The sequence below is a fragment of the Chelonia mydas genome, chromosome 21 (assembly GCF_015237465.2).
Source record: "Chelonia mydas isolate rCheMyd1 chromosome 21, rCheMyd1.pri.v2, whole genome shotgun sequence".
NCBI lineage: Eukaryota > Metazoa > Chordata > Testudines > Cheloniidae > Chelonia > Chelonia mydas.
Window position 1 is genome coordinate 1,574,825 of NC_051261.2, and position 25,940 is coordinate 1,600,764.

The following is a 25,940-nucleotide window of genomic DNA, read 5'->3' on the forward strand; positions in this document are numbered from 1 at the left end:
ATTTAGATCACCAAAAATAAAAGCCACCCATCCAGCCCACCTTAGCTTTTTAAAATTCCTGTCGCCAAGCCCTCTCCCTTAGTTATTTTCATTAATAATCACGAATTTATCCCTAGGAAATATCAAAGTGATTATTCATTCTGGGTAAGGGCTGACATTCCTCAGTTTGGACAGCTGATGCTGGGTCCTGATTTAAGATCGTACCAAGAGATATGTAATAAAGTAAATAATAGAAAGATCCTGTATTTTCAGTATTTACAAGTCAAACACCTTATTGTGAAATCTGGATACAAGACGGCTCTATCTAGATCTTTAAGCACATCTGAGGAGTTGACCCAGTAGCAAGCTGGAACAGAAGATTTAATTTCTAAGATGTATACAATTTTGATTGACAAAGATATTGATAGGAAAACAACCCAGCTGAAAAAATAGGAGAGAGAGCTGGACAAAGAAATTGATCTAGATGAATGAGTCTCTATATGGGAAAGTGGATATATATTTTCAATTTGTGTAGCTCACAAAGAAAATTTTTACAAATTACTGAATAGTTGGTATTTGACTCTGGTTAGGATTCACTGTATTTTGCTACTAGGGAGGCACTCTGTTTGGAGGGGTTGCAGGGATAGGGGAACATACTTGCACATGTGGTGGTTGTGTCCATAAATTCGATGGTTTGCAGAAGAAATTATTAAAGAGATTAACTTTATAAGAAAAAGGCCAGCTTTCCAGAGATCCCCTGACCTGCTTACTTAATGCTCCCATAAAGGATCTACATTTTAAACAGACTTTATATTGCATATTATTGGAAAAATGTGACTTCTCCTATGGAATTCTGGTATAGTAAAATGTGGACTGTCCTTGTAATGGAAAAGCTTTCACACCAACTATGTACACAAGAGAAGTGCCAAAAAGAAGATCGGTATTCAGAAATGTGGTTACCCTTTTAACTTACTCAGAGAAGGAGGGCTCCCCAGCCAGCAAGCCAGCTCCTTTAGTCAGGTTCTATGAATATTAACCTGATCCTGAATAAGTAACAAGTAATGTACAATGTAGTATGTTAACATTTTATTGTAACTTTGCATTAATAGAAAGTTCAAACCCCAAGCAAACCCCAAACTTTGAGATACCGGACAAGAAAATTCTCCTTGATTCAATTGCCAAACATTGTCAGATCCCTAATAGTGATTACCATACTGTATCAAAGAATGCTGCAATGTGCAAGCTCACATTGCTTCATTTCAGCAAAAGAGTAAATATAAAAGGACAGCTCAACGTTGAAAAAAACCTTTTGTGTTTTTTTTGGGGCGGTAAATCTTCATTCCCTTGTGACTGTCCAAATTCTAATGTTTATATTTTTGTGTTATGACTCTCTCTCTTTCAAAGCATTCTTTGAATTTTATGTACCTTTAAGATTTTGTTCTTTTATTGTAGTTTTTATAAATATGATCCAGTTTGCTAATACAATAAAATGTGATTTTGGAAATTACTGTTTTCGCTTAAGGATAAACATACAATGTAAATTCTACAGCACTGAATATATTTAAGGGTCAGCATCATAGCCATTAAATTACAGAAATCCATATATTCTGCTCCTTTCTCTCAAAGGATAATCGCAATTGAGAACTAAAATTTAAAGTTTAATTTAAAAAGTTATACAAAGCCTAATCTTAATAGCTTGTTCCCCTGTAGTATGTGCAACTCAAACACAACAGCATTGTGCTAATTCATGAGAGCAAAGAAAGTGAAAATGAGTAGCCTATTTTCATTACCTAAACAGAGAGAAAAATTAAAAGAAACACTTACGATGAAAAATCAGATTATCAAAACCAAAGGAATTTCAACTAACACTGCAGGAAAGAAAACCTGGTTAAATATTTAAATATCTTGTTAACTAGTTATTCAGGACAATGCCATAGTTTCTTGTTCAGGTGCAGGACCAACCATCTCCTCATGAGGAGCTCAAAGATTAAGCCTTTGAAGCATACTCCAACTACTAATTTCTCAATACTCGAAACAGAAACTCAACAACTATACAATTCAGCCTTGACTTTTGAGGCTGCTTTTGAAGTGACAGGATGAACTCTGAGTAATATAAGTATATTATCTATCTTAACATCACTTTGCACATTTCAAAAGAGCTGCTGTAGACCATAATATTGGGTAAAAAGAGAACTGCTTAGCAAAGCAAACGTTTATTTCTTCTCCTGACACCAAGTGGATGCTGCTTCCATACATCCATGGTATTTGTTGTCTTTGTTGCCTTTGTTGCTAAACACTGAAACATGAAAGCAGAACTGAAGTATCAAAATATTTATTAGCCTGGACAATATTAAAACAACAGTGCTGGCTCTGCAGAGATCTCACTAACATTTATCCAACAAATGCTAATATTTTCAATTCTCCGCTAATTTTTCTCTTGATGATTGAAGGTGGTTTTCATTCAGCCTGAGCTGAAGCTGAGCAAGCCAGTCACAGTAGTTTAGGGATTTTCTAATACATGGTGCTGCTTTGGAACCCAAGAATGAGGGGAAAGCAATTTCCCACTGGTTTGTGAATAGCAAGCGCTACTGTTTTAAATCGAGAGGCTCCATTTTAAAGGTATTTCAGAACAGAAACATGCTCTGATCTCTTTAAACATACATTCAGCATCTTCAGTTATTATAATAAGGATATTAAAAAAGATTCAACCACTTGGGCAAAATCATTAATGCCAGATAAAGTTACCGTTGTAACAAACTATCATAACTCTTAGTTATAAAAGAAAAGTCACATAGACATGTATGAGGCAGAGAAGCAAAGTGAATCCTACTGCTTACTTGCTGCTCTCTGGTTTCCAGCCCAGGACAATGGTTACTACTTGATTCCTCCCCTCCAGATGATAGATGGATGTATCTTACTTAATGTGTGTAGCTTCCCTTCACACTATCTTACATATTAACACATAGGAATAGTGCACAATTCAGTTACGGCCACCAGAACTGGCTCTTAATTTGCACTGGATACATAGTCATTAAATGAGCTGCATTACAATTTGCATTTATTACATAGCGACTGTTTCATTGTTCTCTACCATATCTGATGTCCACATGAAGTGAATAATTGGTGTAAACACTTACTCGACGTAGTATGTTCCATATTGAGGGTCTTCTATTTTCTCCCAGCCATAAGGAAGCTCTGTAATTGGAACAGAAGAATGAACAAAATTCTGCACTATAGTGGAAAAGTATTTGAAAATGTCAACATTCATGTGAAAAAAAGATGAGTGGAGAGATTATGGACTGTATCAATATGAAAGCAATTTATATATTCCCATGAATTGAGTGCTTGCATTTCCCAGAGGGAAAATGGGCCCCCCTGTACTCACTGGTCCATTGGAGGAGGAGACTTGCATTTTAAAGAAAAAAATTAAGTTTTAACAAGCTTCAAAGTGAAGCACAAAAATATCTTAAGTAACAAAAGGAAGAAGAGAAAAATAAAGGTCTCATTTTATTAGACTAAGCCAATTATAAATAACCAGTTTCATCTGTGAAGTTTTGTTTTTAACTCCCCAATCTGTAACTATATGATAGCACTGTCTATGGCTGACCCATAGCGTGGAAAGGAGATATTGACGTTTTTCCCAAAAAAGCACTTTCAAACCATCTCAGCCCTGAATTGTGGGACCATTCTATTCCAGTCATGTTGTGCTTCCAGAAACCTCTGCCAAGGGACCTAAATTCTGACCTGCAACCCCCTCGTTATTCCAATTTTACACACACATCCCCTTAACACCAATGCATTTCAAGCCAGACCTGCAACATTCCAGTCAGTCTCCCCACCTAGCTCTCCCAATGCACCGTAGTCCTGACCTGCATCCTTGCTACTTTACATCTAGGCTCCTGAATCAGAATCAAAGAGGCAGTACAGTGGAGACAAGGACAAGTGAAGACTGAAAAGACATCACCCCAAACTCATTTCCATTTGTGTTTGTTATCGTTTGAATCCAAGTCTCCAGAGCAACAAATCTGGAGGGAAATTAATGATCCCATATTCTGAAAATGGTGTGCAAAATGCAATTAAATCTTTACAAAATAAACATTCATACTGAAACAGCATAAAAAAAAATCAGAAAGCTCCCTCGTTTCTGAACTAAATTCAAATTCTTGTAGGACAGGTGCTAGAATCAGAGCATTACTGGTTGAATGCAACAAGCTGTCACCACAGAGGCCTGATTGCTATAGCTTTGCTACTCTAATTTGAGCATAGAGATGTAAATATGGAAACGCTGTTTGAAAAGGAGCTTGGTGTGAAAGTTAAGACAAAATGGAAATATTGTTCCATTTGGAACACAAATTGCCTTTTATTTTTCTTTCAGACGTCTGGATTGTTTTGAAGGGTAAGATTTCTGTGTAATTATTTTGTTTGTTGTTTGTGGCTTCCCCAGGCTTGAAGGTAACAGGAATTTTCTTAGCATGTGGCAGCATGTTACCAATTATGAGTATCAGTACAGCTCAGCGGAACTTGACAAATGCCCCAGAGGGACTATTTGTTTAAGTGCTGTTCATTAGGATGTCCTGCATCTTTCTCTTTAAAATGCCTTTTTTTATCCCATCCTCTCCCACTGGTGGGCTTCACATACGTTTAATAAAGCAGCAGTATGAGGCAGTGGCTCAAACTGGCTTCATTAAGAATAGATTTAGGAGAATAAGAGGCTGTTTTCAGTCTTGCCTCAGTGCCTATTGACTCTTGTAACACGGGAGATGTTTGCTGCAGAGACTGCTTCTCTGTACATTTTTATTTTATTGGCTGGCTACACTGCACTACTGCCTTGCAAGCGTCTGCAGGATTTGCCTGTAGGCTGATTACCACCAACATTCTCACAGATCGGATTCACAGTGTGAAGTCTTGGTGCAAGAGGTGAACAGAAACAAATGCAAGTCAGTTCCTATACTCTCCCCAAAAAAATCATAAATTGTGACGGAGGGCAACCCTTAGTTACCTACTGCCAACCACCCCATCAGTTCCCTGCATTGTCCCATATTAGAGAAGACAGTGAATATGCATTATTTTTAAAAAGCCAGTTGGGGTGCAAGAAAACTGAAAAGTAAGACTAGAAGTGTCTTGGATTTAGTATGGAAAATATTGTACTGAAGTAATTAAGGGTCCATATTAAAATGGAAAGAATGTATCCCTGCTACTGCACTCTCTTAAGGAAATGGGAATCTGGATGGAAGGAAGTTAGTTCAAGATTCTGCTAGTGACAACTATGGTCTGAATGCTGATACAGTTTTGGTACTAGCCTCTCTCTTTAAAGCCCTGAATGGGCTAGACCAGAGGTGGACAAGCCCCCAACCCTGCTCCCTGGCTGGAGCACCGGAACGGGGCAAGCCCCAGACTCCACTTCCTGGCAGGAGCTTGAGAGCCGGATTAAAATGTCTGAAGGGCCGGATGCAGCCCCCGGGCCGTAGTTTGCCCATCCTTGGGATAGACCAACATTACTTCACAGACAAATTCATTCTGTCTGACTCACCATGGCAGCTGCGATTAATGGGAATGCTACAGATAATGATACACACAGGGGTCAGGATTAGAGCGTTCTTGTTTGAGAATCATTAGCTATGGAAATTCTGTATCACTGGGGAACAGGCTGAGTCCAAGCATTGCCACACACAGGACAAAAATCTCAGACTCCTCCTTCCCCTAACAGTGACTGCAGAACAACAAGGCATCCTTCCGTGGAACTAAAGCACCAGTTGCTAGCCACATTATTTCAACAACACATTCCCAACAGCAATGAATCATTACTAACAAAATTAGGTAGCTAGTTTGGTACTGCAGCTTGGCATTTACCTCTTTTCTATTTAACTGATAGGATTTTGCTTGAAGAAAAAGCATGACTGACAAGCACTTTAACTATGGAACCCTGCTTAGATTATGATCCTCAAACATCTCTGTCACTCTGTGAAGCAGTAAAATTCTGTCAGTGTTCACCCCCTTTAAGCTTTATTTAGTGAAGGTTTAAGCTCTGCCATCATTGGGAGACATGAGACAGCTTAGGCAAAATGAATTCTCCAGGGCACTTCCACATATCAGGGACTCGCACTTCTGTTGAAAAATTATCCACATGAAACCAGACAAACAGGGAAATGTTAAAGTCAAATTAATTTAGACAGGATTCAGATGCCAGAGGGATAGGAGAGGATTGTGAGGATTTCTTTAAAAATCTTATCGTATTTTCTAGTATCTAAAAAGAGGCTAATTATTTTCAAACTTGCTAATACAGATGCCTATCTTGATTATAAACTATAATATACTTTAGGGCTCCCTCCTAAATGGAAATAAGACGACACTGATGCTTAAAACGTGCAACTGCTTCAGAGATTTTAAATACTCCTACAATAAAGCCACCTATTGTAGCTTGGTTTATGCCTCCTGCACCTGGCCCAATTAAGGGTCAATTCATATGAAGTCCAAAGGCTCTTCCATCCCTTCACTTTGGGACTACCACTTATCTTAGAAGTTCTCGTAGTCTAGAATCCTGTCTCTAACAATGACCAATAGCAGAAGGTTCAGAGGATGGTACAGAAATCTCTTACTAGACAATGAAGTTTCTTCCTAAACTTAGTTAGGGGTTGCTTATGCTTTAAAGCATGAGTATTTATATCTCTTCTAAAAAAATTCTATCTAATGTAATTGGATCTTCTCATTCATACAAATGTCCAATTCTTGTAAAAATTTTATTAAGATTTTGGCCCCAATAATCTTTAGTGGCAATGAGTTTTTCATGGGTTAATTATACATTGTATTTACCTTTATCGCCTTTAAATCTGCTACGTTCAATTTAATTCAAAGTGCCCTTGTTCTTGTATTATGACAGTGGGTAAAAGGGAGCACCTGATTTGCCTTTTGTTTACTGTTTGTTATTTTGTACACTTATTGTATCCCTAATTTTTTCCACCTTGTCCTCAAAAGCTTTTCCATTATTCTAATAAAATTTCACTTCTTTCTCTCAACCAGAAACTGAACAGAGTATTTCAGGTGAGAGCCTACTACTGATATAAAGTGACAAGGCAGTACTTTCAGTATTATATTGTAGCCCATCATCTATGCATTCTGGTATTTAGGGGCTTTTCCCTTGCACATTTGAACAATGGTGTTCACTGAGCTGTCTACAAAGATGCCCAGGTCTTTCCCCTCAGTGGTTACAGTGAATTTAGAATCAAGTAATGTGTCATTCTGCTCTCCAGAATTTGTGTGTATCCACAATTCACTTAAACTCCATTGTCCCAGTGAAAATATGCTGAAGCCACTCTCAAGCCCAGTCATTCTACCACTGCTGCCAAGCCATAGGCACTTAACTCCATACCCTAATGGTTTCAAAATAATGTAGAAAGAATACAAATTATAAACTTCAGGCAGAAACTTCTGTCTTGGCAATGATAGATCTTATCGAATTGTAAAGAACCCTGGAAGTGACTCCATAAGGGACATCTGACAGTCACAAACAGCATTATCCGAAGATCCCCAAATGACTTAATTCTCCCATCAGTGCAGAGAACATTCTTAGGAACAACCCAGATCTCCCTGAAGTTGAACTTGATATAAAATATGTAATATGCATAAGGAAAAGACTTTCCAAAGTGCTTAAGGATTCATTACTACCACATCCCACAGAAAGTCCCTTCATGAATCAAGTCAAAGTAACTAGACAGCCAGTTCCACAGGCCTCGGGACTAGTTTTGGTTGGTAAACAAGCAAATACGTCCCATTTTTTATTAGGAATTCTATTTGGTTTCAGATGAACTTGACCTTGAAACAAGAGCATAAGTAAACGCCTATTCCAGGTTGCATTTGAAGGTAAAATTGATCTGTCTGGTTAGTCCCAAATGGCAAAGAAGAAATGAAGTCTTTGAAACAAAACTCCTAACCAGAGCCATACTTTGTGCGTTCATAAGCTCTACTGATAACATGCTAATTGGACACCATTTGAGTCTGGTTTTCAAGTAGGAAAAACAACATCCAAACATGCATTACATATAGCAGACAGACAGAATTCTGAACATCTCACCTCCATCCTCACAGTCTTCAGGAGCTTTGGCTTTCTTACAGAGCCGAGGATCAAGCCAAGTGGTTGTCTTGGTGTTATGACTGTGGAATATAGGACAACCCAATCAGGAGCAGAAAAACAGCAGGAGATAAAGGGAGAGACACGAAAAAGACTCCCAAGGAAGGGATTTAACCTATTATACTTAGCACTTCTCTTCATAAGTTTCCTTCCACGTGCAAATCTTTGCCTCTAGATCAGCGTACCTGCTATTCTCACCTCTGTCACATCAAAAATGCGACCTAGGAAAGGCACCACTTAAATATAACTATTAACATACTCGAGACTTTTCTGTACCACTGGGACATGGGAGGTTACAGCAGTGCAAACGTTTCTGAGCAGTAAAAAATATTTCAAAGGTATGTATTCACAGCCACAGTTTCACTCTAAAAGTAGCAGGTTTTTTGGGAGTGAGGTAAGTCGAGGTTTCATCTATCAAAAAATATTGGACATCTCAATAGTCAATGCAACTTGTGCCTGGAGCTGAATTCAGCGGCTCTGCAGAACTGTGTAGACGTATATATAAATAGAGAACAAACAGAACCAATGAAATAAGAGCACACTAAATACACCTGTCCCTTTTGGTTCTCATCAGGACAGACCCAAAATACATACTTTCTCCTTAGCTGGTTTTAAAAATTTAATTATGAGAAATAGATATTAAAAAGCACAAATCTTTTCCTAAGATGTTTGACACCACCTCGAAAATAGGTTGATCATGAAAAGAGCCATGGGAAAAGTAATGGAGAAAAACTGATAAGACCTAAAAAAACATCTTATAGCTGTTAAAAAGTTAATACAACCTAAGTATTCCAGAAAACAGATATTTTAAGAAGTCACAATATGAATGTAGATGTAAAGGCCGCTACCACTCTGAATCAAACCACATAAGAATTTGCTAGTGAGTTTGCAAGATTAGTGATTTTGCTCTTCCATGACAAGAAGTACTTATCATTGCACTGCAGGAACATATGGTACATGTTAACTCTGAGATAACAGTAACATAACTGAGCAGAGTTATCCAGAAACCATACTTTATCTCAGGTCTATTGACGCTGTGATTATAAACCCTTTACTCAGGGATTTCTAACTCTGCCCTATACATATGCATTAGGCAGCACAGTCTCAGCATAAAGTTCTTCTCCATCCAATATTTTTTTCCGTCTACAAAGTATGACAAACCCTTTCGTACACTTACCATTGAAGCTACTACAAAAAATCATTCTGAGGATAGATATTTTTCACCTTGGGGGAAAAAACCCTTAACTTTTGCCTGTGCTTAGCCGTCAGTGTAGTCTGATGCTTTACAATTCATGAAACAGACTATTACACATTCTAGTAGCTGCTTTTCACATTCCATTTCATACCAGAGATCACAGGCAGAACAGAGAGAATAAGGGAAATCCCATGAATTACAATGAAAGTTTGCATAGTAAAAGTACACATAAAATTAGACCCTTATCCAGTTAATAACACAGAACCTGAGCTTTGCATTCTGTGATACAGAATTCACATCATAAATAAGTTAACTGACTTTGTAGATGGAACCATTGTGCTTTTCCACCTAATTTATTCAGACACAAAACACTATCCTACTAATAGCATTTACATGGATTCTTTCCCCATCTACATTTTCCCCATGAAAATAAACACGACACTGAAGTCCCTATATATGGTAGCTAAGATAGCTGTGAAAGCATCCATCTATGAAGACTGATAGGAAGGAAAAGCTACTTGGATGAAAATGCTGGAGACACCAAATAGGGATACTGTGATACAGATATATATGAAAATAAAATTCCTGAAGCTTATTCCTCAAATCAACATCACTGTCCTCTCTAAGCGACATTGTTATAATCTTCACAGGAAACACTATGAAATCAAACACACAAAACTGGCAACATTTGGTGAGGATCACTGAGTGAGAACAGATTGCGACTTCAAAACCAGAAGATTATATTTTCGTGCAAAGACATCAGGAATAAAAAGTGGGTAGGGAGGAAGATATATAAAAATCAGCAGAACTATCTCGAGAGACTGTGACTAGAGACTCTCAGTGCTCATGCATCTCAGGAAGATACATTAAATCTATAAAGATACAAACTTCTACTCACTCTATGAAGTAGACCATGCCTGTGTCTGTGTAGGCCATCTCCCAGTTCTTGGGTAGAGGCTCTAGGCTCTCATCCCTTGACAAGTAATTTCTGAAATCCATGGAGCTGCTTGTCTGGTTGTAACTAGGAACAGGCTTCATCCAGTCAGAAGAATCTGAATGTCTCTCTTTGTTTTCTGAAGTTGTTTAAAGGAAAGTGTTACGGTTAAGATTTTCATGCTGCTTTGCTCACAAAGAACCACCCCTTTTGCTCTCAGTATGAGAGAATGCCGAACACCACTGTATTTTATCGGTATTTTTCGACTACATTTTTTTCTGCTGTGAACTTTAAAAAATTGAAGTGAACACACTGAGTTCTGTTCTTCCCTTGCCAAACAGCATTAACCTCATACTTGTCTGAGCCTAGGCTGAAAAAAACAACACTGGAACACATCTAGGTAGACGACTTACTGCATTTCCTATCAAAGAGAACAGCATTAGAGAATTCACACCATCATTCCTCTCAGTGTATCAAGACCCAACTATCGAGACCACAACCACAGTGAGTGATATGAGGAAAACAACAGTGCACCAGGTTGTAAATAGTGGGAATTTAAGCACTTCAGTTTAGAAACCATTGCCAATAACCTCAGTTTTAAGATTCTGTATTTGTGACAAATTAAAATGGACTGCAGCCAGATCACCTACGCTCTTATTCTTTCAGCTCTGAAGGTAAACAATACTGGGCCAGATCCATACTTGAATGGGTGACTTACAAGAAATGCCTAGATGCAGCATAATTTGCATATTTAATGTGCTGGTTGTCCCTCTTTTGAGATAATAAAAATATTAAAAAGAATAGGATCTCAGACTAATCTTTGCAACATCCCACTGGACACTTTGTTCCAGTTTCAATGCATTGTTCTTCATTATCACTTGCTCTGCACATTCCTTCACCTAGTTTTCGGATCATGTGACAGTGCTTTTACCCAAGTTAATCTGAAAATTTCAGAGTGACAATTTGATTGATTAAAATCTTGACTGCAGTCAGGAATTTCTCCCCTTGTAACTGACCTGCACCTCCACTGCCATTAACTGCTTCCTTCTCTTCCTCCTCTTCCTCCTCAGGGAGAGAGCTATCCATTCTTTGCATCTTGCTGACCGAAGTGGTTCTTTTTCTCTGGGATTCTGCATCAAAATCATTGTCAAAAAGAACCTGATCCACTGGGTCTGGCTGAAAGGGACTGGGCTCTGCTGGAGGCTTTGGAGTACCATAGAAATTACCTGTCATTAAGAAACAGATGGTACAAAACAGAAGCAGTGATATCTGGTAAAGATCTCTACAATCACAGGAATGGCTCAAGTCACAGTACATATTCTACTGCCACAGTAACAGTTTTGTGAAATACCTGAATGAAAAGGTAATTTACTACACTACTTAAGACATCAGCATTATCAGTAACTGGTGAATGCTCAAAAACTGGAATTTACAGCTACACTGTATTTCTGCAAAGCTGTCATTGTACATCTGGGTATAATGCATTTAATTCCAAAGTGGTTGCCCTACACAGGTTTCCAAATCTAGAGACTGATTTGTTATTTTATCTTGCATTCACTAATGCTCCAGAATGAGATTTATAGCAGAGCTTGGTAGCAGTAAAGTAGAGGATTACCTTGACAATCAAAATAATTTCTGTTCTAATGTACAGCAAATATATATAGTAATTAACTAATCTGGAGTAACCTGCAGCCTGTAAGCAGGTTGAAGCTAAAAAGAAATTAATTTTATGCTGAAAAGCAAAATATCTATTTGCACAAAAGCAATTTTAAAAAATGATTTCTTAGAGCTGTAATCCTATGTTTTCAGCTGATAATTTTCTTACCTAATAAAGCTATTAATAAATCAATGCAATACTGAATTATACCTGAGAAAACTGAAAACATTTTGATTCTAATATGTTGTATAAGTTCAAAGGATCAGCATTTTTTCCCAATAAAATAAACGCTCAAACAGAATTTAAATAACTGGTTTTCTCCTCTTAATCAATCATGTGATTTTAATTAGGGAGTGGAGCACAGAGCTTAGCAGGACTCCTGCTGGGTTAACATTTGGTAGATAGATTTTGTTTTGACTGCATAAAATATTAAATAAAATCCCCTATATTCAAATACCATTAAGGATGAGGCTTCAACTGAAAATGGGAGTTAAGGTGAAAGCTTCGGGTTAGCCTGGCTTGTTAAAGTCTAGTTGGTGAGGGGATCTCCAGATGCTGGGCAATTGTGCATACTGTATGTGCTGCAAAACCATGGCACAATCAAAAGAGCTTGGCTTAGAGAGCCTCTCAAAGAATGTCCTTCTTTTGGTTATTTTAACAGTAATATACCTTTTCATTTATTTTATTTTTCATATTAGTGAAGAATTAAATCTCAAGAAAATGTCCAATAAATCATAATAGTTCTTTACAAGTTTCATCATCTTTTACACAGAAAAGGTTTTATACAATTTCTAGAATGTATTTACTCTTGAAGAAGCTTTAGTCACTGAAGTAATCACTTGAAATTTACATAATCTATATTAATACAGATATTTCTAGTGGAAATTTTTATGCATAAAAATAGCCTTTTTACTTTACTTTTCATATGCATATATACATACACACACACGCGCGCGCGCACGCCAGATTTTTTTTGAAAAAAAATATTTGAGTTAAGGGTACCTAAACAAGGATGTTTTAAATCTATTGTAAAAACAAATTTTACAAACTAATATATATCTATATTTTTAAAATACATTGCTCCTGATTAGAAACCTTCAACACCAGGTTTCAATCCAGAAGAAAAATTTAAGAGGAGCCAGGTTATGATGTTATATAAAAAAGGGTTTACATCTGAGACCTTGATTTAGCTACTGTAGCCATCGTCTTTAAAAACAGAGCCCATGCCTGTCTGGTCCTTGAGCAAAAGGATATTAACCATATCACCCCTATACTTTAGTTAGTTCTATGCCTAGTTAAATACTTTAGGAAGATGAAAAGTATTAATGGACCTAGTCAGTGACTGAGGATTCCTGCTCAGGATGGAAACAGGAAAATTAACTTTAGTAACTCATACCGAAAGAGAAAAGCCTTGTCTGACCCGCATAAGGTCATAATTATTCAGCTACAGTTTAACAAATATTAGAACATATTTCTAATGCTAACTGCTTCCCGTGGCCCTATGTTTAGAACAGTTTTCAACCATAACCACTCACACACAGGCAGCCACTTAAGATATGTCAACATCACAAATTAGTGTGTTATTGTAACAGTAGATAGGCCTACCATTGCTAGCTTTAATCTCGCTAGTGCAGGTAACAACAGTAGTGATGACATGGAGGCATGGGCTTCAGAACAGTACAAGTCCACTGTGGAACTGTGGGGCATACTCACTTTGCTGGCCTATGCTGGGAACCATACTGCCATGTTTTCACTGTTATTGTTACCTGCACTGGTTAGATTAAAGCTAGCACACATGTCTACTCGCACTACAATTACTCCTTCCTTCCTAGCTTTAGATACCCAGACAGGCTGAATATTCCTAGTTCCCTAGTACGAACAGAGATACAATGGAGAGAGAAGACCCAAACAGCAACCACAGCAGCAGACTAACTGTGATGGCCTGAAGTGTAAAAGCAAAAAAAACAAAACCCAGAAGAACAGGGTAGCAGGCAGGGAAGAGGCCTCAGGAGAAAGTGGGAGAGTGCAGAGAAAGATCCCTGGCAGTACAATGCGTGTGCACAGGAGAAGGAAAGGAAACCACGTAGTAGCTTGAAGGGCCAATGGGGCGAACCACACTAGGCTTTTCTTGCTGCAATACACACAAACTACAATTAAAAGGGAAAATGAGGACACAACTAAGATTGCAGATATTTTATACAATATAATTAAAGAGATGGTATATCCAAATGGGGAAGAATTTACAATTACAAGTACAAAGGTGTGATGGTAATTAAAGGATTTAGCTTGCTCGGACAATTTCCTAATTCAGGCTTTGATTACGTAATCTGTTTTGTGTAGTTGTTGACTAGAGCTCCGATGAAGTGAGCTGTAGCTCACGAAAGCTTATGCTCAAATAAATTTGTTAGTCTCTAAGGTGCCACAAGTACTCCTTTTCTTTTTGCAAATACAGACTAACACGGCTGCTACTCTGAAAAAAGATCATGTGTGTTTCCACAGCTATTTAATTAAGAAGAGGATGGATCATATGGAAAGGCTGTGATTTGTACTTTTCTACCAAAAGCAGCAATATTGTGTATGCATGTCTATACATGTTTTAGTCCTGAGGGAATTCTGTGCCAAAAAATTAAAAATTCTGCACAATATTTTAAAATTCTGCAAATTATATTTGTCAATAAATAAATGTGGCTCCAGCATGGCAGTGGGGAGCACAGGCCATTGGCTGCACTGAGGTGGGAGATGACCCTGAAGCCCCCACCTCTCCTGGTACAGAGACTTGGCAGTGAGGCTGCACCAGACCCTGACACAGTACAATGGCTGAGCCTGCCCCAGAAACACCCCGGGGCCCTGCCCCTCTGCACCAGGTGCACCATGTGTGGGTGGGCAGGCTCAGTCCAGCAGGATCCAAGTGTGGGGGGCATCCGATGCTGGTGGCTCAGTGGGGGATCTGGATGCACAGGGGCTCGTTGGCAGGGTTCCGGAGCAGGGGCAATGGGACTCTGCAGGGGATCCAGGTGAAGGTGGTTGGGGCTCAGGAGGAGGAGGCTGGGTATGGGGAGATGGGCTCAAGCAGGAGGGTCAGGTTGTGGGGGGCCCAGGTGCTGGGGGTCCAGGTGCAGCTGGCTGGGATTCAATGGGGTGGGGGGCTCGAAAGGGTCCAGGCACTGGGGGGTAAGGGCTTGTCAAGGTGAGGGTTCAATGGGCCTGCTTAACAGGGGAGCCCCAGCTGCTGCCGAGGGGATGCTGCATGCTGGGCTCCCGCTTCCCCCCCGCGATTCCCCTATCCCCTTTTCTTCTCCATCCCCCTCCCCTCTCTCCCACATTCCCCTCCCCCAGCCCTATTCCACACACCTGCTTCCTTCTCCACTGCCTCTTCCCTCATTTCCCCACCCCTCCTTACCCAGCCCCACCGCGGGAACTGTTGTGCAGAACAGAAAACAGGAAGGCTCCCAGCACACAGCAGGGGAGCATGACTGGCACTGGGACCCAGGAGGTGGTGTTCAGCTGCAGCCAGTGGAGCAGTGACACAGCCTCCTTCAGCTGGGCAGCTCTGAGCTTGCAGAATGAGTGGGGGCAGTGACTTGTAACCCCGTGCCCCCCCCCATGCCTGTTTGGAGGAGGGCAATCCTCCCCAAAACTGCGCCCATGGTCGCCCCCCACCACGCGACTTCCCTTTGCTTCCCTGCCGTTTTTTGCAGGGAAACGCAGGAAATCTGCAGGGGGGCCATTTTCCGCGGGTGCGCAGTCCCGCAGAATCCCCCCAGGAGTAATGTTTATAATATATTCAGATCCAGGTTGGCTGACACTCAGATAATGTTTCAGCGATCTGAAACACTTGAAGTCATAATTACGACGAGTGAAATCAAGTGCTGGGACATGCCTTCTCTGGGTGCACCCCTGGCTGCGGGAAGGGCACCAATGTCGAGCGGGGCTGCCTGCCACCTGCATGCCAAGGCTTTCTGCAGAGACATGGGGTGCTCAGTGCCCATGAGGCTGCACCATACCTCTCCCTGTGCTGTCTGGGGGGCCCAGGCTCTGTGCTTCCCAGCACTTCCTTCCCTGCATGCAGTCCCCTGGTAGGGAGTGGCCTGGAGACTGCAGGGAGAGGTACTGTGCAACTCCAGCATCCAGGTTGCAGCCCACTCCCTGTTAATGCCCTGCCCATAGCCTCCCCTTCTGGCCTGCAGACCCTTACGTCCTGTGTGGTCCCCGTGTGCAGGCAGGTTTGCCCAGCTGCAGCCCGAAAAGGAAGCGCTGGGACGGATGGCCTGAGTACTCACTGCAGGCAGGTTTGCAGGGCTGCAGCCAAAACAGGCAGGCCCCAGCACTTCCTTCCCTGACTGCACGTGCACAAACCAACCTGCAGGTGGGGCCCTTCTTTAAAAAAGTTGCTCCTAAGCAGCACAGTGTTGCAACTATTCAAACCACATTAACACTGATGTGAGCAGGATGGGATCGGTTCACAGCAACGTGTTGCCATTAACTGGAAGTTGATAGTACCAGGATTGCTATTAACCGGCATCTATTGTATTTACATTTTAATTCAAAAGAGTCGGGCGTTAGTGATGAAAGCTAAAAATCATATATTTAGAGAAACATCCTCATCTGACAAAAGAACAGGAGGACTTGTGGCACCTTAGAGACTCACCAATTTATTTGAGCATCAGCTTTCGTGAGCTACAGCTCACTTCATCGGCTGTGGCCACTGAATGCATCCAATGAAGTGAGCTGTAGCTCACAAAAGCTGATGCTCAAATTAATTGGTGAGTCTCTAAGGTGCCACAAGTCCTCCTTTTCTTTTTGCAGATACAGCTGCTACTCTGAAACCTATCCCTATCTGAGAGACTTTCATTAAAAATTACCAAACACACCCAAAACCACTACAACAGTAATGAAAATAAAGCCAATGACTAACTGGGATAGCTTCTAGCAAATATTATGGCTATTCTAAAATACTAAAAGGAGAAAGACGACAAAAGTAGAAAACTTTGGAATAATTTATAATATATGTAATAACTCTTAAGCAAGAAATTAAAACTACAGAAAACTTTTCACACAAAACCCAGAACTATGACCACAAATATATTTAAAGCAAATGTCAACCAAACATACATAAAAGTTTTTAGGATGACTCTGAAAAGCACAATGATATTAAAAAAGCACCAGGTGTTAAAGTGAACAGAACACGTCAGGACACATGGGTTCTAATACTGGGTCACTGTCTCACAGCATGAGCCGGGACAAGACAACCACTTTGTTCCATAGTTATCCCATCTATACAATGGAGATAATACTGCTTCCCTACCCTTGCAAAGCACTATTACGCCTCACAAGTACACGGATCCAAATTTAGGACCTGTCTACACTAAAAATACTGCAGCGGCACAGTTGCACCACTGTAGCGCTCCAGTGAAGTTGCTACCTATGCCAACGCGGGGCTTCTCCCATCGGCGTAGGTTCTCCACCCCCCTGAGAAGTGGTATCTACGTCAACAGGAGAAGCCCTCCCATCGACACAGCGCAGTCTACACCAGGAGTTAGATCAGTATAACTATGTCGCTCAGGGCTGTGGATTTTCCACACCTCTGAGTGATGTAGTTATATCGACATAAGTTGCTAATTTAGACCAAGCCCAAGACAAAAAGACTGGACACTAACACCATGAAATTCTTCCAGGTCTTTATTCCCATTCTTATAAAAGACTGTGGGTACATGTGTTCAAATTCTGTAACATACCATCATATGTTCCACTTTCTAGCAAGGCTCCACTTTCTTCCAATGCTTTAAACTGTTCAACAGGAATGAAATTATAGTCCACCCCTGGGACCTCCCCATCCCTGGGAGCCCTTGTAGTGCCTGAAAAGACAGAGAAGAAACTGTTGTATAGTTGTCTAGTGCTGTTGGCTTACAAAATACTCTCTCTTGCAGAATTCAACATAAAAAGAAACAGTGGTTATTTGAAGCTTTGCACAGCTACAGTGCCACTCTGGCAAGATAAGGTTCAGAACATTCTCATGAAAGTGAACATTGGAGTATGTGAAACTAGGTCAATAAATTATGTAGGAATAAGAAAGGATATTTTAACAAGAAATGGAAGCCCTCATGAATTTATCATATCTACTGTTATGAAGGGCATACAAAAAGGAATTTTGATACCAGAGTTTAAACTTCCTAAGAATTAACATTCAAATCCCAATACAGCAGGACCTTGATTTTATGAATGTCAATCTTATGACTAACCAGTTATATGAATCCCGTTTCCCAACTGGAAAATAATGAATCAATCACATGTCTAAAAAGTGATGTCTAGGAAAAAGAAGTCAACATCACTTCACATTCCGATGCCTTCAAACATTGGGAATCGCTTTGCAGTGGTTTGAAGGACAAGAAAGCGATGCAGTACATCCATACTGCAACTTACCTCTGGTAATCCTGATATGTTCAATCTTAAGAACTTCTCGGTGTTATGAACTCCTCAGTCCCCAACTTTCATTAATATGGCAACAACTCTGAACACTTGCTATATTATGGTTTGCAGTGAACAAAGACTCATCAATATACATAATTATAATCCATTTATATAATAGTCAAAATTCAATCTGAACAAACAAAGCAAAGAAGTTTACAATTCCGCGCTTCTATTATTCAGGTTACAATGGCACCTGCACCACAAGCCCCCATCTTAAGATTTCATTATTAAAATACAAACAATTGCTCACTGCTCTGAGTTATTTTAGGGATGTAAGTTATATATATTCCTAACATTTTTATGATCATAGCTATTTTTCTGGACAAGTCATACAAATCCATAAAGGAACTACTCCCCAACTATCTGATGCTTTTTGCTTCCTATAAAACTCAAACAGCATGGAATAGCTTTGGTGTTTTTTTAAATCGTATCAAATTACGAAAACAGGGCAAATTTCATCCTGCTGAGATTGGCCTTTCAAGGGTCTCTCTAGCACCTAATGGGGCTGTGCAGCAGAAGTTGCAAGCGGAGAGGCTTCACAGAAGGACCTCTGCACTCTCTGCATGCTGTGAAGGGGTATCTAGACCATCATCTGGCTTCTCATAGGCCACTACAGAGAATGGCAAGGGGTGGCCATATCTTTGTGGCCAGCCGCCTTAGCGCTCCACACAAATGGTGCAGAGGAATGAAGACTATAGTTCCAGCATACAGGATAAATAGTAGCCATTTTAGAAAGGAGAGTTGCACTGTAGCCTAGTGGCCTGAACCTAAGTTGAGGGTAGATTTTTCTCTCAGCTCACGTTCCTTTCACCAACATAAAGCCAGATGGCAAGCAGGACCGGCTCGAGGCACCAGCAAAGCGGGCATGTGCTGAGGGCAGCACGTTTCCGGGATGGCATTCCGGCCATCCTTTTTTTTTCAGGGCAGTTGCGCTCTTGGAGCTGAGCCACTTAGATGGGGAGAGGGCGCTGTGCCCCCGGCCGCATTGGGAAGGGGAAGCCCCAGCCCTGGAATACCAAGCTGCCAGGCTCCAGGCGCTAGCTGGGGAGCGGGAGCTGAGCCGCCTCATCTGCGTACTGGCTCCTGCGCTGCCTTGTGCCACCCCTTAGCTCAGGGCTTCTCGGCGCGGTCGGGCAGGGGAGGAGGGAAAGCCCCTGCAGGCGCTGGGAGAAAGTGACATCACTCCCTCTGCTTCCAGCACTGCTGAGAGCCCCAGCCCCACCCCCACCTGAGCTGGGGGGCAGCAAATCTTTTGCTTGGGGGACAAAAAACCTAGAGCTGGCCCTGATTGGAAAGGGTTTTTTAATGCAGGTGAAGCAAATTTCATCCTATCAGTGTCACTTCCAAACAAACTATAAAAAGTTTAATTTCCAGTCTATACAAATTATTGTAATTACTGAATAAATAATATACATACAACTTGATAGTTACAATAGAAACAAAATGAATTTCATCTGGCAACTTGTCAGATGATTGCAGGTTATGAACTGTCTTGGACAATAGTTAATTTTACATCCATTTCATGCTCTTTAGAATTTTGATAATCTGCTAGCAAATGGATGAGTGAAAAACAGCAGCAAATATACACTAGTTCTAATTTTTCTCTCACTGTGATCTTTAGATCTTTGTTATAATTGCTAATGGTGACAAGTTTACATACAATGAAAGCCATAGGAATGGTAGTCAATGAATCCAAAACATCTCCGGTACTTCTACAAGTAGTACAAGGTTCTTTTAATTAACTCTTCCTTCAGAGAGTGTGCTAATGGGTGATTTATTTACCTGCTAAATCAAGTCCAGAATCCTGTTAGTTATGTAAAACTTCCTACTTTCCTAGGAATGGAGTCTCCTGACAAAACATGAGGAAATAGACCTCTATCTTGCTTTTTAGTTACAGGGTTACACACAACCTTTACGTCATTTGAAGCTCACGAAAGCTTATGCTCAAATAAATTGGTTAGTCTCTAAGGTGCCACAAGTACTCCTTTTCTTTTTGCGAATACAGACTAACACAGCTGTTACTCTGAAACCTGTCATTTGAAACTGTGACTTTGGCAACAAGCATATGCTTTTTCATATCACACTGTACATGGGATACCTGACAAACTTAATTTCTAATGAATCTAGAACAGTTTTAAATATTAGTCATGATGAAAACTTTTTGACTTTCATTACGTGTTTTGACATGTATCTTAACTGCATCTATTAAATGAAAAAGGCTTTTGATCTTATACTGAGGGTAGAAAGTGGAAATATCTTAAGAATAAAGGCAAATGGACTTCTTTTTTTCAAGTCACTAATCCATCCAAAACATTCAAATTGTTTAAAGTTATCATGTTTCAATGTGAAAAATACAATCAATTGACAATAGCTTCTGCACTTCAGTATTAGATCACTTTGTCAAGAATTCCATTAGATTTAAATTTTCTAATGTGGCAAAGATGAAATAAAATAATCACTTTGCTTTTGTGCCTATATGACAAATATTGATATGAAACATTCATAAGCCTTCGATCCCCACCCCCAATAAATTACCTCTGTATATGACAGCAGTTTATACCTCTCAATCTAATCTTATGAAAATTTAAATTGACAATTACATTCTCATCTCACAATTTTGTCTAGATTGACTGCTAGGTCATTCACATAAAACTAACATTTAACTTTTGCCAGTAGACATCTCATAGAATTTATAGTAAATGTTCTGATGAGAATGTCGGTGTCATAAAATACTAATTAAAAACAGTTTTTTGATACCATGCAAAATGTGCCACTTCACTGTACACAGACCGAAGACACAAACTGAATGTTACCCTGTGCAATGGAAACATTAGGTGTGTGAAGAAACGCATGTTGAAACACAGTTTAAATATCAACTTAACTCACTTCAACTCCTTGAATTACTTTATTAACTAAAGATTTTTTTAAAGTCCACAGCACAAGATAAATTAAGTGTGGAAAAGCACCCACACACTAGAAAGACACCATCTCAGGTCAGAAGAAGTTAATATGCAGTAGACGAATATTGCAGAAAAGAATAGCATGAGGTTTCAATGAGACTTACTCCCCAAAAACAAATGAGATTCATTGGTGAACTTGAATTTTTATTGTTTTATTTATTTATTTTATTCTACATAACCAAAAGGAAATGGCAAATATTTCCTCTCTTTCACCTTCCTGGATGTCTCTCATCATGCATATCATCCTTTTAAACAGAGGTCATGCAATGACTGGATCAGTTTGGTCCCTGGTCTCTGATATGTCAGTGGGCTGCATGTAAATCCCAGTGAAGTTTGTAGATGACAGGAAGTCACACAGACTAAAAAGGTCTTGCTATGCAAATTACTTCCTCGGGGTATTTATCAGTGGTGCTCAGTACCCAGCCTATTCCACTGAAGTCAGTCGGAACTTCCCAGTGAGCAGCACTGCTGAAAATCAAGTCACTTATTTGGGCTAAGTACTGAGTTAGGAGCCTAAGTTTAAGACCTCATTTTTGAAATCTTGGGCTTTGTTCTTGGAGACATGATAGTGATCAGACTGGAGTTTGGTTTTGCTACTTATAGAACTGCAATACTATACCCCTACAATCACATACTGTTTCAACACACCTCTGAACCTGTAGAAAAGGAGGGCCTGTTGATTTCATCACTAGGGTCTCCTTATTTCACAGGGAAAGGAGAGGTGTATTTTACTCACACTATTCATAGCTCAATAACTTTTTTGTCCTTTTTTAATGCGTTTTCTAATCAATGTTTTTTCTTTCCTCAAACAAATTATTCACTTGTTAGATCAGTGATTTCCATTCTGCAGTGTTGGTATTCATACATGTGGGTGTTCCTAATTTCACAATGCAGAGCATTAACTGAAAGCAAAGTTATGGCTAGCAGGAGTTACCTAATCAGAAACAATTAAAGATAAGGCAAAACCATTATTACAATGCAAATGTCTTGTATGTAACTTTCTATGAAGCGGTATTATTTAAAGAATGAGATAGTGTTATAGAGTGCTCGGCTATATCAGCATACAGGCACACACTGTTGAAAAGATAGGAAACTTGGAGGTAATGAGGGAGCATCAATCATCTTGCTATGATTTTAGGAGGAAGAGACTTTTAGAAATTATAAATTATGATGAGAGGAAGACAGAGACAATAAAAAGCTGGAGGATGAAGTGATGTGAGAAAGGAAAATGTTCACACATGCTATGAGCCTGACTGATTTACTGTACAGAAGTTGGTGAAGACCTGGGCCAAGCAATATTAATTGAAATTTTTGGGGGGCTTGTGGAATAGCTATATATAGTCTGCTACCATTATGATGATGTATCGCTTCCTTAATGTCTCTTGAATGCTCTTGGAAATTTAGTAATTAATGATGTCACTAACAACGCAAAATTGATTTCTGACCACCTATTACATAATTGGCTTGGATCAAATTTATTTCAGTCTTTTCAGTCATTTGTATTCCTGTACTCTCTATTATTAGATTAATGTGTTTCTGCTTTCATAATTCAGAATGTGACCCAAGCAGGTAAATCATCATGGAGCCTGGAACATGGTATTGCCACTGTGTGAGTTTTTGATTACAGTCTGTGACTGTCACATGGAGAACAAATATCCAACAGGCTCTTCAGTGTATCAGAGAAAGGTATAAACTGATCTGGTAGCTGGACAGCAAAAAAGTAAAAGTAAACAATGCTGGACAGCAAAAAACCTAAACTTTCAAAGCAATCTAGCAAACTGGTCATGCTAATTCAGAAATGTTCAAAATGTATAAGTCGAGCAAACCAGGAAGCTCTAGTTAACAGAAGCGTGATTAACGCTCTCCTGAAGCAAGGATTACAGTGATTCATTATTGCATACCATCTTCTTTAACCTCAACAATCTTTTAAAAACTTGTCACTTTTACTCCAATGAACAGTGTGAACAGCTCCGTCAGTAAGTGAACCTCATTTCCATTACACTGTTTTTTTTTTTAAACTCCTCATTCTTTCACCCATAAAATGAAGTGAATATTTTGCTTCCCCTGGTGTAATCCTGGGCATGCTGAATCTTAGAACCACTCATTATCAACTTGCCAAGATCCAAGCCATTAATTACACTGGTCACACAATAATAGGTAAATAAAAAATGTTGTGCTAAAAAAATTACATGCCTGACGCTCTCACAAAAAACACTTTAACATGTGATTAATATAAGGCAAGAAGGGACCACTGTGACCATCTAATCTGACCTCCCCTATAATATAGGCCATAGAACTTCCTAAATAATTCATAGAAAAATATCCTTTTAGAAAAACATCTGATCTTGATTTAAAAATTGTCAGTGATGGAGAATCTACCATGACATGTGGTAAATTTTTCCAACTGTTTATTACTCACTGTTAAAAATTTACACCTTATTTCCACTCTGAATTTGTCTAGCTTCGATTTCCAGCTACCAGATCAGTTTATACCTTTCTCTGATACACAGAAGAGCCTATTAAATATTTGTTCTCCATGTAGACATTCACAGACTGTAATCAAGTCACCCCTTAACCTTTCTTTTGGTAAGACAAATAAGACTCTCAGAGCTCAATCTATCACTATGAGGCATTTTTCTAATACTTCAATCATTCTCATGGCTCTTCCTGAACCCTTCTCCAATTTACCAAATCTTTCTTGAATTGTGGGCACTAGAACTGGTCACAGTATTCCAGCAGCTATTGCACCAGTGCCAAATATGGTGGTAAGGTAACTTCATAGAATCACAGAATATCAGGGTTGGAAGGGACTCCAGAAGGTCATCTAGTCCAACCCCCTGCTCGAAGCAGGACCAAGTCCCAGTTAAATCATCCCAGCCAGGGCTTTGTCAAGCCTGACCTTAAAAACCTGTAAGGAAGGAGATTCTACCACCTCCCTAGGTAACGCATTCCAGTGTTTCACCACCCTCTTAGTGAAAAAGTTTTTCCTAATATCCAATCTAAACCTCCCCCATTGCAACTTGAGACCATTACTCCTCGTTCTGTCATCTGCTACCATTGAGAACAGTCTAGAGCCATCCTCTTTGGAACCCCCTTTCAGGTAGTTGAAAGCAGCTATCAAATCCCCCCTCATTCTTCTCTTCTGCAGACTAAACAATCCCAGCTCCCTCAGCCTCTCCTCATAAGTCATGTGCTCTAGACCCCTAATCATTTTTGTTGCCCTTCGCTGGACTCTCTCCAATTTATCCACATCCTTCTTGTAGTGTGGGGCCCAAAACTGGACACAGTACTCCAGATGAGGCCTCACCAGTGTCGAATAGAGGGGAACGATCACGTCCCTCGATCTGCTCGCTATGCCCCTACTTATACATCCCAAAATGCCATTGGCCTTCTTGGCAACAAGGGCACACTGCTGACTCATATCCAGCTTCTCGTCCACTGTCACCCCTAGGTCCTTTTCCGCAGAACTGCTGCCTAGCCATTCGGTCCCTAGTCTGTAGCGGTGCATTGGATTCTTCCATCCTAAGTGCAGGACCCTGCACTTATCCTTATTGAACCTCATCAGATTTCTTTTGGCCCAATCCTCCAATTTGTCTAGGTCCTTCTGTATCCTATCCCTCCCCTCCAGCGTATCTACCACTCCTCCCAGTTTAGTATCATCCGCAAATTTGCTGAGAGTGCAATCCACACCATCCTCCAGATCATTTATGAAGATATTGAACAAAACCGGCCCCAGGACCGACCCCTGGGGCACTCCACTTGACACCGGCTGCCAACTAGACATGGAGCCATTGATCACTACCCGTTGAGCCCGACAATCTAGCCAGCTTTCTACCCACCTTATAGTGCATTCATCCAGCCCATACTTCTTTAACTTGCTGACAAGAATACTGTGGGAGACCGTGTCAAAAGCTTTGCTAAAGTCAAGAAACAATACATTCACTGCTTTCCCTTCATCCACAGAACCAGTAATCTCATCATAAAAGGCGATTAGGTTAGTCAGGCATGACCTTCCCTTGGTGAATCCATGCTGACTGTTCCTGATCACTTTCCTCTCATGTAAGTGCTTCAGGATTGATTCTTTGAGGACCTGCTCCATGATTTTTCCGGGGACTGAGGTGAGGCTGACTGGCCTGTAGTTCCCAGGATCCCCCTTCTTCCCTTTTTTAAAGATTGGCACTACATTAGCCTTTTTCCAGTCATCCGGGACTTCCCCCGTTCGCCACGAGTTTTCAAAGATAATGGCCAAGGGCTCTGCAATCACAGCCGCCAATTCCTTCAGCACTCTCGGATGCAACTCGTCCGGCCCCATGGACTTGTGCATGTCCAGCTTTTCTAAATAGTCCCTAACCACCTCTATCTCCACAGAGGGCTGGCCATCTCTTCCCCATTTTGTGATGCCCAGCGCAGCAGTCTGGGAGCTGACCTTGTTAGTGAAAACAGAGGCAAAAAAAGCATTGAGTACATTAGCTTTTTCCACATCCTCTGTCACTAGGTTGCCTCCCTCATTCAGTAAGGGGCCCACACTTTCCTTGGCTTTCTTCTTGTTGCCAACATACCTGAAGAAACCCTTCTTGTTACTCTTGACATCTCTTGCTAGCTGCAGCTCCAGGTGCGATTTG

At 40.3% G+C, this 25,940-nt stretch overlaps 1 protein-coding gene across 5 annotated transcripts in view; it reads right to left on the reverse strand.

Annotated features, from left to right (window-relative positions):
* Positions 1 to 25,940, reverse strand: part of MAGI3 (membrane associated guanylate kinase, WW and PDZ domain containing 3) — a 200,753-nt gene that overhangs the window by 71,571 nt on the left and 103,242 nt on the right. For 4 of the 5 annotated variants that reach the window (XM_043533784.1, XM_037884882.2, XM_043533785.1 and 1 more), the window contains exons 3-7: positions 17,626 to 17,745; positions 11,250 to 11,459; positions 10,198 to 10,372; positions 8,048 to 8,127; positions 3,117 to 3,174 (exon numbers count right to left, since the gene is read on the reverse strand). In XM_043533784.1, the coding sequence (XP_043389719.1) occupies positions 3,117 to 3,174; positions 8,048 to 8,127; positions 10,198 to 10,372; positions 11,250 to 11,459; positions 17,626 to 17,745 (643 nt within the window). The remainder of the gene's footprint in view (positions 1 to 3,116; positions 3,175 to 8,047; positions 8,128 to 10,197; positions 10,373 to 11,249; positions 11,460 to 17,625; positions 17,746 to 25,940) is intronic. The other variant, XM_037884883.2, reaches the window with a different exon arrangement.